General features: G+C 36.8%; 1 protein-coding gene across 9 annotated transcripts in view; it reads left to right on the top strand.

Moving 5' to 3' along the window:
* didum (dilute class unconventional myosin) overlaps window positions 1-19,490 on the top strand; it is a 245,874-nt gene that overhangs the window by 137,505 nt on the left and 88,879 nt on the right. For all 9 annotated transcript variants that reach the window (XM_071659554.1, XM_071659556.1, XM_071659553.1 and 6 more), the window contains 5 exons: window positions 1,177-1,335; window positions 2,696-2,849; window positions 5,911-6,077; window positions 6,359-6,460; window positions 13,294-13,428. In XM_071659554.1, the coding sequence (XP_071515655.1) occupies window positions 1,177-1,335; window positions 2,696-2,849; window positions 5,911-6,077; window positions 6,359-6,460; window positions 13,294-13,428 (717 nt within the window). The remainder of the gene's footprint in view (window positions 1-1,176; window positions 1,336-2,695; window positions 2,850-5,910; window positions 6,078-6,358; window positions 6,461-13,293; window positions 13,429-19,490) is intronic.

The following is a 19,490-nucleotide window of genomic DNA, read 5'->3' as shown; positions in this document are numbered from 1 at the left end:
TGCATATGGAAACATAGGAACAAGTGAGCCATAGGGCAGGTGAGGGGGGCTAAGGTCCTTTGTGCATCAAGGAATGCTTATGAGGGCAGAGATGTGTGTATTTAATAGTATAGTAGTCCTGATGTTATTATATGAGTGCAAGGTATGGGGCCTAGATGAAAATGTGTGAAGAATGGATATGTTGGAAATGAAATGTTAGAGAACAATAAGTGGGATGAGGGGGTTGATTGAATAAGAAGTGATAGGGTAAGAGAGAGGTATGGAAGTAAAATGAGTCTGTATGAGAGAGCTGAAGAGGGTGTGCTGAAATAATTTGGACATATGGAAAGGGTGAATGAGGAGAGGCTAAATAAGAGGATATACATGTTGGAACTGGAGGGAACAAAGGAAACGGATGTAAGTGAGGAGGAGGTGGAAGAATGGAGTGAAAGATGGTGTGAGTGTTCAAAGCCTGAAGATGCAGGAGTGTTTGAGGTAGTCATGGGATAGAGTTAATTAGAGCAACATGATACGCAGAAGGCAATGTGCTGTTGGTGGTCTGAACTAGGGCATTTGAAGCAATCAGGGGAAACCATTGAGAGGTCTGTAGGGCTTGGTTATGGAAAGGGGGCTTGCTTTTGGTGCTTTGTACAGAACAGCAAGAGTGGATGTGAGCAACTGAAGCCTCTCCTTATCTGGTGTTTGTGATACTTCCTCATTAAATTAGGAATGCCAAACAGTTATGAAAGGAAAAAAGAGATAAATTCTTTCATTTGTAAGCATCCTGTAATTTTATGCCTCCCCATGTGCTACCATCTGTGTCCAGCGTTTCAGAAGCCACACTGACATAAATAGTTTACATTTGAGTGAGATGCTCATTTATGCAGACTTTCACCTAAGATATTTTAGATTTAGAAACTGTGTTTATGATGAAATGAAAATTAATAATGTACTTGATAATGAAAGAAATACTTTTTTCTTTGTCAAGCAGCTAATCAGTATTTTTCTGTGCAGCCTTAACATTGATCTTTTAAGCTTAGAATTATTCATTGTATTACGATGGGCAAAACCATGGAGACCAAGGAATACAGATAGACTAACAAATATGTCCATGGCAATGACCACCTTATCTGTGTTTCACCAAGAAAATCATCTTTGTGAGACTACAAATTGATCTCTTTTTTTTTTTCTTTACAGAAAAATGAGAATGTTCACATCAAAGGTTACAAAGAGGAGATCACCAATCTGAAGGGACACTTGGTAGAAATGAAAGCCACTGAAGTGCAGCTAAAGAACAGCATTAACCGTGTTAATGAACTTGAAGCCAGAGTTGTTAAACTTACAGAGGAGTTAGAGGTAAGTTTAACTAATGTAAAAATTTTCAGAGGGGCAAAATGAAAATATGTACAGGTTGAACCTCTTTAATTTGGTAGCCTTGAGACCTGGCCTTTGTCAGACCACAGAAAGTGCTGGAAAACAGAAATTGACCCCTAAGGGAACCCCCTATGTAAACAAATTCCTGACCCCTAGTCTTGCTGGCTCATTTTACATACATATTGCTGTGTTATCAAAGGTAGAACAAAGATTAGAATAGGAAATGATGCAACCATCAAATCTTTCAAACGTTTGAAAGATTTTCGTTGTTACATCAGTTTACATCAGAAGTACCCCCAGATGGAGGCTCCTCAGTACCTTGAGCAAGGGTTTTTCATGGCATACAATGTAAATACAGGGCAGATTCATTAGCATTATACACTTGTTCCAGGGCTACGTTTTCCACTTCCCTAATTGTTCAGATTCATCCACAAACATTGTCACATCTTTGTGATGAGTAGTTAATGTGATGAAAGACCATAGGTTGGTAGTCGGCTTTGGTTGACTCTTGTTACTATTTTTGATTTGGTATTTTCAAGGCAGCCAGCCTGCGTTGCATCAGTCCCATCCAGTCCCATCTTTGTAATGAGTAGTTAATGTGAAGAAAGACCATAGGTTGGTAGTTGGCTTTGGATGACTCTTGTTACTATTTTTGATTTATTGGTATTTTCAAGGCAGCTATCCTGCGTTGCATCATTCCCATCCAGGCAGCCGGCTCATACAATCTCTCTCTCTCGCCTTGTACATATAGCTATTGGTTGTTTAACAGAGAACTGAAGTTTTTATCAATTCTTGTAGTACAACCCCACACTACAAGCTTCCGTGTCAGCACTTCACTTTTTTCGGCACACTCTATGTGCAGATATTCCATGTTTCCATTCAAACTTGTGTAACCATCCTTGCGAATATTCACATAGAGTAGCTTTAGTTCTTTGTGAAATATTCTGGCCTGGTTGATCAGAATCTCCCCAGAAATGCTTACACCCTCATTATGTTAGAGCTTAAACCACTTTACAAGTGCAGTCTAATTTTGTACTTCTGGCACCTGTCAGTGTTTTCTGAAACTTTATATTCAGCAAAAAACTGAATATGAGAAATTAACAGGAATGTCAATTAGCTCAGCTGCAGTGTAAACAGATTTTGGCGCTTTAGCACTGCTGACATTGCCTCCCTGGTGGCAGATCCACAGACTAATGACAGCAGATTCAAAACGTGCCAGACCATGGAAGTTACCAGACCATAGAGTGCCGAATTAGAGAGGTGCAAACTGTACAGTGAAACATTATAGTATATTAATAAGGAATCTGGACATGAGATTATTTACTTATTTTTGATGTTTTAGATGGAGCGAGATGAGAAGATGGATGTGTTGACTGAGAAGGAGCGTGCAGAAAAAGAGAACCGGGAATTGGTAGAAAGACTCAATGCAGAAAATGCACGGTTAACAGAAGAACTGTCAGTTGCTCAAAGAGAGGAATCAAAGAGAGAAGCAGAAGGTAAGATTCAAGAATATATATGTAGTTTTATTTATGGTTCAAGAATATATATGTAGTTTTATTTATGGTTGTATGGGTCAAGGTTACACTTTTCATGTTAAAGCCCTGTTTTTGCAGACATCTTGTCCAGAATTTTGTCATCTAATTTGGTAAGAAATAATGTATCAGAGATTAGCAAGACTGAATCATACACAGAACAGTTATGTGACAGTTTCTGTCTTTAGCATCTAGAGTTGTAGGTATAAAGTTTTTTGTTCACTGTCTCAGTCACTGAGAAATTATATAATATTTTATGCATGGATAGAATTACTGGCAGTTTCTCACTCTTGCTTTTCTCAGCAAAATTGTTATTTTGGTCCTTATATGAAAGAAGATTTTTACATTCTAATGTATGAAGAGTTTTTTATGGTGAATCTATGTCGTATGCAAAGCAAAAAAGTAAAAAGCTCTTTTATGTGAAAGACTTTGTTTCCCTTTGACACTTTAGACATGGATTAAGGATGTGTGTGTGTTTGGTGTTCTGGAGGCTTTGTGTACCTCATTCACTCCATTAGATTGGAAATGGAGTAATGATAACAGATAGATAATAATCTCGTCTCAAAAGAGATGCTGTGGTTTCAGGAAAATAGAAAATGATGTGTATGAAAGAAGTTGGGAATGTAAATAAGCTTTGAAAAAGAGGCCTTCCTCCATAGATACCAAGAGAGATTGAGTAAAGTGTGGCATAGGGTGTGAGTCCATGAGCCAAGGGGTGTGGAAGAGGAAAGAAAGGTATTTGGTGAAGCATTGCTTATATGTTTGGGTGAAGTGTGTGGCATCCAGGAGGTTGAATGAAGATGTATGAGAAAGGTTAATGAATGGTGAGATGTGGAAGTTGATTTGCCATTGACAAGAAAAAGAAAGGTGTATGGATGGTATGTGCACAAATGAAATATGACTGATTAGAAGTGCTGTAGAAAGTAGCAGGAGGTAAAGAGAAAGGTACAAGAGCTGAAAAGTAGGCCATATTTGACATGAGTATAGAGAGCATTGATGAATGGCAAAGGGAATGAGAAAGTGTTTTGGTAGGTAAATAATGTAAGGAAAACATATACACATATACATTTCTTTGCATACTTGTTTGCCATTTCCTGCATTTGTGAGGTAGTACTGGGAACAGATAGAGGAGCCTCATTTGCCCACATCTAGGCTAGCTGTCATGTATAATGCACTGAAACCATGGCCCTCTATCCATAGTCAAATCCCACAAACCTTTCACTTGGTTTCCCTTGGCAGCATGTTGCCCCCTTTACACTGAACCCATACAGTTCACTCTGTCCCACCTATGAATTTCACCTTCCTGCATGTTTGGGCCTCAAGTACTCAAAGCATCTTTAGCTCTCTCACTCTTCAGTTCCTGCTTACCTTTGTTCCCTCCATTTCTAACATGTATCCTTTCTTAGTCATCCTCTGTCTCGTTCTTTCCATATTTTAAGACCATTTCAACACACTCTCTTCAGCTCATTTTTACATAATCCTCTGTCTCGTTCTTTCCATATTTTGAGACCATTTCAACACACTCTCTTCAGCTCATTTTTTCATAATCCTTTTACTTCCATATCTCTCTCTTACCATATAATTTCTTATTCAATCAACCCTTCTCACACCAAATGTTGTCCTCAGGCATTTCATTTCCAACTTATCCAACCTCCTTTGAACTTTTTCATCAAGGGCCCATGCCCTGCATCCATACAACAGCAACAGAATTACTATACCATCAAACATACCCATCTTTACCCTCCACAGAGAGTGAACTTTCCTTACAGTTGCTCCTCTACTTGCCAAGTATCTAAGCCCTCTCCTCCACTGTATGGCTCTCTTCATTTCCCTCGGTTGTATCTGCTACCATGTCCACTTCTCAAGAGATGAGGTGACTGCTATTGGTTAGTTAGTCATGGTGAGGTGCTTGAGGATTGGCATAATTTCTGAATAATGCCTTTGTTTAAAGGCAAAGGGGTCAAAAGTGAAAGTTCAGATTACAGACACATAAGTTTATTGAGTGGACCTGCTGATTGTAATGGAAGAATGGTGATTGAGAGGTTAGTGGCTTGCACAGAGCTTCAGATCAGAGAGGAACAGTATGGCTTCAAGTGTAGTAGAAGATGAGTAGATCAAGTGTTTGCTTTGAAGAATTTGTGCAAGAAATACTTGGAGAAATGGAGGGATTTGTACTAGGCATATATGGGTTAAAGAAAGCATGTGATAGGGTTGATAGAGATGCTCTGCAGTAGGTGCTACAAATCTGTGATATGGCTGTTTAATTTGTTTATGATTAGGTGAGGGAGATGAATGTGAGGGTCTTAGAGAGAGGAGCAGGTCTCCAATCTGTCAGTGGTGTGGGGGCTTGGGAAGTGAGTCAGTTCTTGTTTTGCTGATTTCTGTGCTGGTAGCATATTTGAATGAAAAACTGCTAAGTTTTGTTTCTGAGATTGAGTGTTCGAAAGGAGAAAGTTGAGAGTAAATATGAACAAAAGCAAGGTTATTATGTTCAACAGTGGAGACAAATAGGTTAGTTGGGATGTGATTTTGAATGAAGAAAACTTGGAGAAAGTGAAGTGTTCTAGATGCCTTGGAGTGGACATGACAGGGAATGGAGCACAGTTGCTGAAGTGAGTCATAGGATAGGTCTAGGGGCAAAGAAATTGGGGAGTAGATGAAATGGAAATATTTTGCTGGTAGAGATGGTGCAGATTCATTGTACATACTGAAAAGATATTAAGAAACATTTATTTAAGTGTGGAAGATCTTGTTTCTTTTTTACGACTTTTACTTAAGTGTGGAAGATCTTGTTACTTTTTTACGCACTAGGCATAGGTTTAGGATGTGTAGAAATGATTTTATATTTTGCATGTTCTCAAGTATTCTCAGGAGATGGGAATAAAGTTAATGATGATGAATAGAGATATAAAGAATCCAATCCATGCAATGTATTTCCTTGCTCATTTCAAATTCTTGTTATCTATTTATTATTTGTTTAGCAACACCTCCAGTACTAAAGATAACATTTATTCTTTTTTGTCAGAATTACTCCGGCGTAAATTTGAGGCAGAAAAGCAGCAGCTATTTATGGAGAATGCCGATGAGAAATTAGCATATCAAAGATTACTGAAGGAATTTAATCGGTTAGAACAGAAGAATGATCTTCTAGAAGAGCAGCTAGCAAAGCACAAGGGGAATAATGCTCATAAGGTGAGAAAACTACCAAGATGTATTAAACTAGAGCCTAAACCTATATAACTGGTAATTTTGTATTTTACAGTACCATTAGTATTGATTTTATTTGGAAAAATGTTGATAGTTTGAATAGTTCGGTAATTTAGTTATGATGATGTGATAAAAGATTTACTCATAGTATGATGTGAAAATCTGTCCTTGATTAAGATTAGCAAGCTATGGTGTTGATATCAGTTTAAGAAATTGTTTTAGAATTGAGGAATACATATTTCTGAAGTATTTTCAACATTTCACAGAGAACAGCTAGTAATGTGAGTAACCTTAGTGGTGCCAGTGATGCCCCCACTGAACTTGTACGTGATGATGCATCTGAATTCAGTTCCATTATAGGGGATGATGTAAGTAATATTATCAAAGATCTATGTTATATTCATATTTTATTTTTGAAAACTGACTGGCTGTAGTTTTTAGCTTTGATTCTGCTTTTTTTTTTTTTCATTTTAGAATATAAAGCATGAATGGGGTACATGTTACTTAAAATTTTGCATATTAGAATGCACTGTTGATTAGTTGGTCCTGTTGCTAGGGGGTTACAACTCTTTAGCTTCTATATTTTTTTATTCTGTACTGTGAATATTTAAGAATTTGAATATTTGATAAAGCTTTTCATTTCTGTTGGCCTTGATTCAAAAGAATGCACACTGTAAGATATAAGTCCATAGTGTGCAGTAAAACAAAGAATTTTGATTTGCATTCAAGAGGAACTGTACTTATCTCTTCTAGATAAGTATGTGATACAGTGTAGTAAATTGATATGGATGACTATCAAGCTATTGTGAATTTAGCCTATGTTGTAACTCTTGTGATACCACATCTTTGTTAATCATTTTAGCAGCAAGTCAACTCTACCATTTTGGTTGAATGTGAAGTTTACATCTGTATCTTGTTCAGGCTCATGGTAGGGATAAAATAGAAAATAGATAAGAAAGAGAAAGCAAAGGATTTTCTTGAACAGGTACACTGGAGATATATGGCTGTCCCCTGTGACTGCACAAGGGAGCAGTTTCATATAGCATTTTGGCAGGGTTTTTTTTTTTTTCAGATTTTTTATTCTAATCTCATCTTCATTGTTTTTTCAACAATTTTTGCAGTGCATCCTAGCATTTCTTATGTGTTGCTCAATCTTTGATAGTGTGTTTCCTGAAAATTAGCTTTTCAGTAGTGTTCTTAAATTATTTTGAACTGCTCAGGGAAATTTAACCCAATCCATGCAGCTATGGAACTCCACCCCCTCTCCCAGCTTGTCTAGAACAAAAAATGAAATTCCAGATTTTTGCAAGATAATCATAGAAAATATAGAAGAAATGCACCCAAACAGTCATGAAACAATAAAACACAAATGAAGACTAATTATGATATTGCCAATACACTGTTTAAACAGTTATAAACTCACCCCTGGTGAAGAAAGGGGAGGCAATTTTGCACAGTTGTTTTCATTCTAACTACTTATGAACAAATCAGAATGTCTAAAGGCCTAAGGTGGCCCATACACTCCTCTGCACAACCAGGAATATAGAGTATACCTAAACAGCTGTGAAACTATGTAAAAACAAACAAAAATTACCCTAAAATATGGCTGTTCCCAGGTGAGGGTGGAGGAGGGCAGAAACATTAATGCAGTAAATCACCAAACATAACGTGCTTTTTCAGAAGAACTGTTATAGTTATATGTTCTCAGCATGTTTATGTTATTCCCTACAGCACTTTATGCACAATGTATAAACCTGCTATTTTTTTTTTTTTTTTTCGCTGTCTCCCGCATTTGCGAGGTAGCTATATCTCATCATTGTCAAGAACTGGTGAAACTTGAGTGACAGAGCACAAGATGCAATTACTACCGCAAGCAAATTATGATTGAGATCATTTTCCTTTATAAAAGTGGATGTATCATGGCCCTTGCTAATATACAGTTACCATAGCAACCCCATGGCTTACTTTTTAATCCTTAAAGGATTATTCCTGCAAAATATGTGGATGCCAGAATAAACAAATCTCACAACAGTTGTAGGCTGAAGCTTCCTGCCCTCCTTTGAAGAATCCCACTCTTTCTTTTCTGAAAAGATGAATTAATGGATGCAAGACATCATCCTAACTCAAACTAGTATGCGGATGTATCAATATGGCTTGGTTTTATAGAGATAATCATGATGGGAAGATAATGCACATTCTCCCAACTTGGGTTCTCACCGTTATATGCAGAGTAAACTGACAATATTGAATGTGATTCAGTTGTTTAAAGCAGCCAACTATGATTTATACATGTCAGGAGATCAGGAAAAGTGATTTTTTTTATACTATTAAAGGAAGACTCAGTCTCTAAGCACAAACCTGGTTTAAATGGCAGGAGTGTATGAAGATTTAAAAGACCTTAGCAACACCAAGGTGTAAGTGTTTGTAGCAGTGTTTAAATGGCATGCTAAAAATTTGTCATCTGTGGGAGATGAATTTGAGATAACTTCTCCTGAAAAGGACAAAAAGTGTTAATTTTTTGACTGTGAATGCTAGGCCCTGCATGAAAAGTGCATACTTTTCAATTTTTTACCTGTACTGAATGGGTTTAGAGCTATTATGATCACCCTGAACTATTTTAAAACTACAGGAAGTCCATTCGTATAGGAATGCCCAAAGAATTTGTTTGAATATATTTTTGTACACTAATGGGGTTATTGTCTGTGTTATGGCAAATGTGTGGCAGAACAGTTATTCTTGCAGTACTAATCTCTTAACATTGTGTGCCATATTGTGCATGTTAACAGATAAAGATATTCAGACATTGCTGAAAATTATTCGTGTCATTAGTTTAACATCATCCCTTATCATTGCTCTTATAGACATACCATTGTTGAATTTTTTTTTTCCTATTTCAGTTTGGAAATATTTTTGGATTTTTACAGAATTTATGTATTGGTCATCCAGAGATATTTGAATAAATTACTGAGATTTTTTATTTTTTCATATATTTTATATATTTCAGTATAACTTTTCTCTAGCATGTCATTCTTACAGTTTTGCATGACTTAGTCTTCTAAGTACATTTTAGTATTAAAAGCATTTGAATGAATACAAATTAGAGAATTAAGTCTTACATCATCATATTAAATGAAGAGAACTTGCATTTTGTCTGATATTTTTATTGTATTTTATGATGTTTTGTTTGCTTCTAATGCCTACCTCAGGATTGGATGTCTGTAAGTTAAAATATTTTTTGAATCTTTCAGCAGTAAAAGAATGTATGATAATAGCACTGAATATAATGACACTATCAATAATAGTTGTAGCAGACGGTTAGGGATATACAAGGTCTCATTTGTTCATTTCCTGTATAAATTTTTGTATTTTTCAGATAGCAAGTAGGATGATGAACTTGCATGTGCTTGTTTGATGTATATATCAGTTTGATGGAGAGAGGTCTTGGTGTGGATAGATGTGATATTAGAAATGGTGAAAGAAATGAAAGGTGGGAGTGTTATATGTGACAGAGTGATAGGGAATGTTATATGTGGTATAATGATAGGAAGGGAAGTGTTGTAAAAGCTACAAAATAGCAATGAACAAACTAGGACAAAATTAATGAAAAATGAATTATTAGAATGTTAACTGTGGTCAGATGGACAGAACACAGTTAAGCAAAAGGAGATTAGATAGATAGTAAATTCAGCAAAGATGTATGCTGAAATGAATCATCAGGTAGGAGTATGAGTAATATAAAACAAGTAGATAATTGGATTTTTTAGGAAATAGGAAGAAGAATATGTCCCTAATTTTATCATGAAAGATACAAACCACATTGATATACGCTGATGAAACGTGGATGCATAACAGTAGAATGGTTTATTAAGTGCAAGTGGATGTGGAGCTGCAAATGTGATAGAGGTAGGGATACTAGAGCAGTGGGAATGTTATTATCATGTGAAAGGTTGATAAGGTGAAGCACTAAGGATGGTGTAGAAGTGATGAGAATAAATGTTGAAAAAATGAAGAGGTTATTTAAGTGAGATTGATATAAAAGATAAAAACCAAAGATGAAATGTATGCACAGTGAGGGGGAGTTTGTATCAAAGGGTTTTCCAAGTGGAACATATGGAAACGTGCAGTGGCTGTTGTGTATTTATGTGCTGTAAAGTTTGGAGAAGTGTGTAAGATAAAGGACTTAGATAACAAGAGTATGTGTATTTGAAAAATTAAGCTTTTGTACAAAATCAAGGAGTGTGATTGAAGGATCTTTCAGGGAACGGTTATACTGTATTCACTTACATCTCTGTAAAGCTGTGATTCTTCACCATAGATGCTAAAATGTAGACTGGATGATAAAACAACATGCAGAATTCAAGGGTGTATTGTTTTAGGTGGTAAAGCAAGTCTTTATGATGGAAAAATGTTTTATGAAGCTGATATGTAATTACCTATTTGCACAGCATAGAGAGGGAGCTCTACACTTATGGGGCACCATCTCTTAAACATTCTTAATCATCATACAGTGTTTTAAACTTACATATGGTGTTAGCGCTTGTCATATCATCACTAAGTATATTCCACATTTCTGTTTCTATAGATGTACTGTACATCGTTCTTAACATATTTCTTGTGCAGTCTCTTATTGTGACTTCTCATTTCTCTCTCTTTGCATTTTTCAAAGAAGTATTCACTGTTAACATTGTCAATATGGTATTAATTATGAAAGATATAATAGATTTTACCCCTATTCTTCTCACTTCCATTGTTGGCAGGATTATTCCGTCAAACCTCTCCTTGCAACTCGGCAGTCGTATTTCGAGTACCATCCCTGTTGCCTTCTTGTGGACCTTCTTTAATTAATTTTCTTTATCTGTAAGTGCGGTGACCAAGCTTCCGCTCTTTGTGGAGTAGGTAACTGAGATTGATCTGTTTAAATAAGGAAACCTGTAGTTTCAAAACTAGTTTTCTAATCTCAGCCTGCATGGAAACTGTTCAAAGCATTGGATTTTTTATTTTTGTTAGCTTTCCAGACAAACTTCACTTTTTTATGAAAACTCTTTTTCATATACTCTTGGGATCAAAAAGCAGAGTGCACTAAAGCTTGAAGATCCTCTTTTTTTGGGTGGAAATTAATTCATACCCAAAGTTTCTTGCCAAAGTTAAAGAATAAACCTGTTTCCTGTTTGTTTTTACTTTAGAACTTCATTTTTTTGTCCAGTCAAAACTCTTCAAGGAATTTTGTCAAACAGGAAATTATTTTGATCACTGGTTTTTTCTTCCAGGCTCTTTTCAGCCTTTATCAGCATGGTCCATACCTGGTTGAATCAGTAAGTTTGATATCCTTTCACATTCAGGGCTCTCTGGTACAGCACATGATATAAGGATACTGGCTTTTACTTTCGTTTTCAAAATGAACCAATTGTTGCATGAGGTTAGCAAAAGGTAGTCTTTGGCATTTGACAACACTTTTGTTCAACAGTACTTTTTTTTTTGATAGCTTTGTGTACTCTGTCAAATTGTCACTAAAGGTAGGCTCTTCCTCCAGTTTTCCCACAAGTGTTTCATTAGGTTATTTCTCCTTCCTCTAGGTGTGCTCCCAGATGCTACTGGGGCTCTGCCTGTGGCTAAGAAATAGATTTTTTGAAGGGTGAAACCCCATATCTCTGCTGTGAGCAGTCACCTATTTTACTTTCCAATCCTTCTTCACTTTCCTTTTCAATACTAGTTCTTAATTCTGATGTTGTTGAATGAACGGGGCTGCATGGTCGCTAGCCGTTATCAGATCTCTGTGTTGTGACATCACAAACATAAGCAAGTTGCTATATAATTGTTTGAACAAGCCTGTGCTGGTCTCTTATGATTTATGATGGCTGAAGTGGTTGCATTTTTTTGGATACTATTTTTTTTCTACTTATAATATTACTATTTTTTTTTTCTCTTTTGGATTTTCCCTCCAGCCAAGCTGTCTCAGATGGTAACAGTGTTCTGCTTATTGTAGAGAAATGTCTATAATTTTTCTAAACTTTATTTTTATTTCAACAAAAACACAAATAAGCAATATGAAGAAGAGAAAACAGACCCTTGAGTTGGAATCCATATTTTTGTGTTTTTGAAGCAGAACTAGGCTCAGAAGTCTAAACATAGGATCTTTACTCAAATAATTTTTCTGTATACTAGTCCCCATATATTTCCTTTCAATAAATCATTTACTTTATGGTAACTTTTTTTTTCATATTTGTTTGCCATTCCCTGTGAGACATCGTCAGCAATAGATAAAGAAAAGGCCTTATTTCCTCACATCCATTCTCCAACTGTCATGTCTAATGCGCTGAAACCACAGCCCCCTATCCACAATCATGCCCCAATATTAACATAATTTGGTTAATTATGTGTGTAAGGAGAGAACACCACCTTAATTCTACTACTTTCTGTTTTACATATTTTACATGTCAGCTTCATTTAAAGATTTTATCATAGAAATATAGTAAATATCTTTGTTTGTATGTACCAAATCTGTAAGATGTTTATCTTGAGAAATAGTTGAAGAAGCTTTACCAGAATATGATTACTGGTATAGTTACCCATAAATCTTTTATCTGTTATGGAACCTTTCTTTTGTAGAACTTGATTTATTTAAGATTCATGGAGATACAGGCAACTTTAGTTCCAGCCTCTTCATTTGCATGTTCGTGGCTGCAAGCTTTATATACTAACATATATATTTTGCAAACATTGTGCACTGTGTTTGTATATAATATACAGTGTACATAGAAGTATGAAAATTTACATAAATTTTCAATTATTCATTACATATTGTACATGTTAGGATGAATTTCAAGTCTATTGAATATTTTTTAAAAAGGCAAAGCTCTGTAATGAGAGGTCAGAGAGGTTTTACATTCTTATTAGATTAAAGAAAATTTTCTTCCTGCTTGCTCAGTTAAGATTAACTCAATTTTCAACTTGATGGTAAGTTTGTTGGTAGTTGCCATAGAATATTGCTAAGATTTTTTTGCTAGTAATGATGAATTTATCTTTATATGATCATAAGACTTACAGCAGACAGATATATCTTGAATTTATGATTTTATGCTAAAGAACAAATCTAACTTAAAGATGAGTGTGTGCTACTTGGTATTTGTTGTAGAAAAAATATGGTGTGACAGGATAAGATTGTGGTAGCTTTATCCTTACTAAAAAAGTTTATTTGCTGTAGGATATTGGCTATGGCTCTGTGCGAAGTCGTGCCAGTGAAATGTCAGACTCCAGCAGAAATTTAGAAAATATTGAATGGGGTTCTCCTTCGAATAAGGCAAACAGTTCTGAGATCAAGATTCAGGTACCTGAGAAGGTTAGTTATATTTGTTATTACCGATATTTTTATAATTAAGGATTTTGTTAAGTTTAAGTTATAGTTATCATCACTTTCATGATTTTCACTGCATTTCTTCATGATCATAACCTCTGTCACTGTCCTGTATGGTGGGAAAGCCACCACCACTACCCTAAGAGTCAGTGATAATGCCACCTCCAACAACAGCAGCCTCATTACACAGTACAGTGATAACCATTGATAGCAACACCTTTGCATCTTTCACCACTACCATCACCACCCACATTATTAGTTGTGTAACCATTCACTCTCTCTCATAATTATATCAGACATCAATGAGAAGTAAGTGAAAGCATGGTTAAGTTCTTTACTGATGACAAAATGATAAGATCACAGAAGTATCAAAAAGAGATACAGATGAATAGAACAACTATGAGCAAGTGTTCAAGTATCCAAGAGATCTTTAAAGATCACTATATCTGTTCAAGGAACACATACGATACACAGCATCAGCTGATTTTAGTATTCTTTGAGGTACAAAATGTAATGTCTTCAGATAAACCTATTACGTCATTATTCTACTCCCATGATTTTTTATGTTCACAAATTCACGCTCAGTATTTTACCCTTTTGCTGTGCTTGGGCTGTAATTAGTCATCCTCTTAGCAGCAGGAAGATGCTAAATATGGACAAAGTGAACTGCCTACCACTTCACCATACATTGCCGATCACTCAGATTGCTAGATTGCCCCACTTCTTATTTATTTTAAAGGTATTTCATGTTGAAAACAAGATACCAGTAATATTGAAATAGAGTGAAACTTAAGATCATTACCCATATACAGTAAACTACAGAACCGTACAGTACACACACTGCCCACACATGCTTTTACTGAGTTGACTTTCTGATGTTTAGCAATAGTTATTGTATTACATAGCAGTATTAGAACATAAACAAAATATCATATTGAATGGTAAGCTTGAAAGATAAGGGTGGTAGAAAGGTAGTGATGTGCATTTACCTGTTGTCCTCTAAATACATTCTCCTGCAGTATGCCTCACACAGGCACCATCACTAAGTTGACTTAATGTTGTGAATTTATGCTTTGCACCAATCCTAACACTAACACAGGAAATGGTGGTCAGATATGAAAAGAAAAAGGAATCATTAATTGGAAATATCTGCTGACAGTGAGATCCTTTTTTTTATTGTCATCACCTAATTCATTATTTTTTTTTTTTTTTTTTTTTTTTTTTTTTTTATATACTTTGTCGCTGTCTCCCGCGTTTGCGAGGTAGCGCAAGGAAACAGACGAAAGAAATGGCCCAACCCCCCCCCCCCATACACATGTACATACACACGTCCACACACGCAAATATACATACCTACACAGCTTTCCATGGTTTACCCCAGACGCTTCACATGCCTTGCTTCAATCCACTGACAGCACGTCAACCCCTGTATACCACATGACTCCAATTCACTCTATTTCTTGCCCTCCTTTCACCCTCCTGCATGTTCAGGCCCCGATCACACAAAATCTTTTTCACTCCATCTTTCCACCTCCAATTTGGTCTCCCTCTTCTCCTCGTTCCCTCCACCTCCGACACATATATCCTCTTGGTCAATCTCTCCTCACTCATTCTCTCCATGTGCCCAAACCATTTCAAAACACCCTCTTCTGCTCTCTCAACCACGCTCATTTTATTTCCACACATCTCTCTTACCCTTACGTTACTTACTCGATCAAACCACCTCACACCACACATTGTCCTCAAACATCTCATTTCCAGCACATCCATCCTCCTGCGCACATCTCTATCCATAGCCCACGCCTCGCAACCATACAACATTGTTGGAACCACTATTCCCTCAAACATACCCATTTTTGCTTTCCGAGATAATGTTCTCGACTTCCACACATTTTTCAAGGCTCCCAAAATTTTCGCCCCCTCCCCCACCCTATGATCCACTTCCGCTTCCATGGTTCCATCCGCTGACAGATCCACTCCCAGATATCTAAAACACTTCACTATAGTTTGCCATATAATTAAGGTACCATTATCAGTCTCTTGTTAGCAGAAAGGTATATTATGAGAAAGAGAGAATTTTTCTTTTGGCAGTAAATATCATTTAATACATGTTCATCCATTGCAGTTGTGTATTGAGTGTTAGGGCCTTTAGTAGAGAAAAGCCATTTATAGCTAAACAAGACTTGAAACTAATACTCACAAATGTGGTCTTGAAAATACATGTGCCACACTCTAGTTCCTATTCCTTGCCACTCTGAAGAGCCCACTTTGTTTAGGCCCCACTCAGGGAATCATGATTATGCAGTCATCATTCATAGCAATAGAAGTATTTTAATTATTTCATTCCATCCATTTTATTGAATTTTACATGTGCTTCAGCATTCTATAACCTCATAGATGCTGTTGAACATACTTATTTATGATAATTAATGATGGAAATATTTATGGCATTTAGTCATTGTTACTGGACTCTGCTTGCATGCAGTTTCATCATGAATAAAAAGTCTATTTTGATGAAGTTGTATAATTGGGAGTGCCAGCAGTTTTATTGATGCACTTTTCATTCCAAAAGAGTCCATCATTTCCTGCTACTGGAAGTTGTACAGCCTTGGAGCTTCAGATCCTCCTGGAAAGAGGTCGTAGGTAACAACAGGACCCTTTCTTACGGAGGGGTCCTGGGACTTTATAGATAAAAAATAAATGATAAAAAAGTTATATTGTTAAATGCACTATTAGATTATATGACACAGGTTTGTAACATACTATTCAGAAGTGAAGATTAGCTTATTTTTCCCCAGCTAAAAGATAGCTTCCTGGCTTCATAGGTATTTTTACAAATGGCTTTATTTATCTGCTGCTAGTTAAGTAAATCAGGTGATGATGATTAATCATTTCTTTCCCCTAACACCCAGGTTGTATAAAGTTTAATGTTTTGCTTTCATAAGCGCATGGGAATTCAGATTTCTTGTTAAAAGTTATGATGACTTCTTTACAGGAGGTTTGACTTTCTTGTTGATGAATACTGTATTATAGTTGTTACAACATGAATATGACCTTAGACAAAAGAAGTATCACATCTCTAACTAGTTTTTAAGGTTTTATATACCAAACCCTTTTATCACGAAAATTTTAATAGAATCTTTTGTGCATGAAACATTATGAAGATATATATGAAAATGGTTTGCAAACTTCACAGAATGTACATCTAGATACAGTTTTAAAGATAAGTATTGATTATATGGGTATACTCATGGAGTGAATGTACTGGTGTAAGGCTAGATTTTGATGATATTTTCATTACCATGAAAAGTTGTGTCATTTAAACCTGTGGTGTAATAACCCTTATTGTACCTACAAAACATTCTCAGTTTGGCACACATTCCCATCTTAAGTAGTAGATCAGTTGATTTAGGTTCTACATCAGCATTAATGTGCCCATATAGACAGCTTTAAGGAATGAGAACTGATTTTTATATTATTATTTTTGCTTTGTCGCTGTCTCCTGTGTTAGCGAGGTAGCGCAAGGAAACAGATGAAAGAATGGCCCAACCCACCCACATATATTCTTAATACCTTCCACATAGCATCTCTATCAGCTCTATCATATGCCTTCTCCAGATCCATAAATGCTACATACAAATCCTATTTGCTTTTCTAAATATTTCTCACATACATTCTTCAAAGTAATCACCTGATCCACACATCCTCTACCACTTCTGAAACCACACTGCTCTTCCCCAATCTGATGCTCTGTCCATGCCTTCGCCCTCTCAATCAATACCCTCCCATATAATTTCCCAGGAATACTCAACAAACTTATACCTCTGTAATTTGAGCACTCACCTTTATCCCCTTTGCCTTTGTACAATGGCAATATGCAAGCATTCTGCCAATCCTCAGGCACCTCACCATAAGTCATACATACATTACATAACCTTACCAACCAGTCAGCAATACAGTCACCCCCTATTTTAATAAATTCCACTGCAGTGCCATCCAAACCCGCTGCCTTGCCGGCTTTCATCTTCTGCAAAGCTTTTACTACCTCTTTGTTTACCAAATCATTCTCCCTAACCCTTTCACTTTGCACACCACCTCGACTAAAACACCCTATATCTGCCACTCTAGTATCATCAAACACATTCAACAAACCTTCAAAATGCTCACTCCATCTCCTTCACATCACCACTACTTGTTATCACCTCCCCATTAGCCCCCCTTCAATGAAGTTCCCATTTGTTCCTTTGTCTTATGCACTTTATTTACCTCCTTTCATAACATCTTTTTATTCTCCCTAAAATTAATGATATTCTCTCACCCGAACTCTCATTTGCCCTCTTTTTCACCTCTTGCACCTTTCTCTTGACCTCCTGCCTCTTTCTTTTATACATCTCCCAGTCATTTGCATTATTTCCCTTGAAAAATCGTCCAAATACCTCTTCTCTTTCACTAATAATCTTACTTCTTCATCCCACCACTCACTACCCTTTCTAATCTGCCAACCTCCCATGCTTCTCATGCCACAAGCATCTTTTGTGCAAGCCATCACTGCTTCCATAAAAACATCCCATTCCTCCCCTACTCCCCTCACATCCTTTGTTCTCACCTTTTTCCATTCTGTACTCAGTCTCTCCTGGTACTTCCTCACACAAGTCTCCTTCCCAAGCTCACTTACTCTCTTCACCCCAACATTCTCTCTTCTTTTTTGAAAACCTCTACAAATCTTCACCTTCGCTTCATCAAGATAATGATCAGACATCCCTCCAGTTGCCACACATGAAATAACATACATATACAGAAATGCCCATACATATGCATATACATACACATATATACACATGTACATATTCATACTTGCTTGCCTTCATCCATTCCTGTCACTACCCCACCGCACAGAAAATAGCACACACACACACACACACACACACACACACCCAGCAAGGTAGCACCAGGAAAAGACAAAAATGGCCACATTTGTTTACACTCAGTGTCTAGCTGTCATGTGTAATGCACCAAAACCACAGCTCCCTATCCACATTTAGGCCCCACAGACCTTTCCATGGTTTACTCCAGATGCTTCACAAGCCCTGGTTCAGTCCATTGACAGCACATCTGCCCCGGTATATCACATTGTTCCAATTCACTCTATTCCTTATACACCTTTCACCCTCCTTTATGTTCTGGCCCCGATCACTCAAAATCTTTTTCACTCCATCCTTCCTCATCCAATTTGGTCTACCACTTCTCCTTCTTCCCTCCACCTCTGACACATATATACTTCGTCAATCTTTCCTCACTCATTATCCCTTGCCTTTGTATAGTTGCACTATGCATGCATTGAATTTCCTTACCAACCAATCAACAACACACCCTTTCTTAATATATTCAACTGCAGTACCATCCATTCCTGCCGTTTTCCTGGATTGTTCTGCAAGGCTTTCACTACCTCTTCTTTCTTCACCAAACCACCCTCCTTGACACACTTCACACACTACCCTGACCAAAACACCCTACATCTGCCACTCTTGTCATCAAACACATTAAACAATCCTTCAAAATACTCACTTCATATCTGCACTCCATCACTACCTTTTATCACTTACCTCCTTGCTTCCTTCACTAAAGCTCCCTTTTGTTCTCTTGTCTTTTGCACATTATTTACCTCTTCCAAATTTTTCTCTGTAAATTTTAATGATACTCTCTGACCCCAACTCTCATTTGCCCTCTTTTTTAACCCTTGCACCTTCCTCTTGACCTCCTGCCACTTTCTCTTATGCATCTTACAGTCATTTGCACTCATTCCTTGTATGTATTGTTGAAATTCCTTTCTTTCCTCTTTCACGAGCAACAATACTTCATCCCACCACTCGGTACCTTTTCTGATCTGCCCACCTCCCACCTTTCTCATACCACATTCAACTGTTACACATGCCATCACTGCTTCCCTAAATACATTCCATTCCTCACCTACTTTCCTCACTTCATTTGCTTTCACCTTTTGCTATTCTACCCTCAATCTCTCCTGTTATTTCTTCACACAAGTCTCC

This window comes from Panulirus ornatus, chromosome 68 (genome assembly GCF_036320965.1).
Source record: "Panulirus ornatus isolate Po-2019 chromosome 68, ASM3632096v1, whole genome shotgun sequence".
Classification (NCBI taxonomy): Eukaryota; Metazoa; Arthropoda; class Malacostraca; order Decapoda; family Palinuridae; genus Panulirus; species Panulirus ornatus.
Note: the sequence above shows the minus strand (reverse complement) of the source record. Positions and strands in the feature narration are given on the sequence as shown.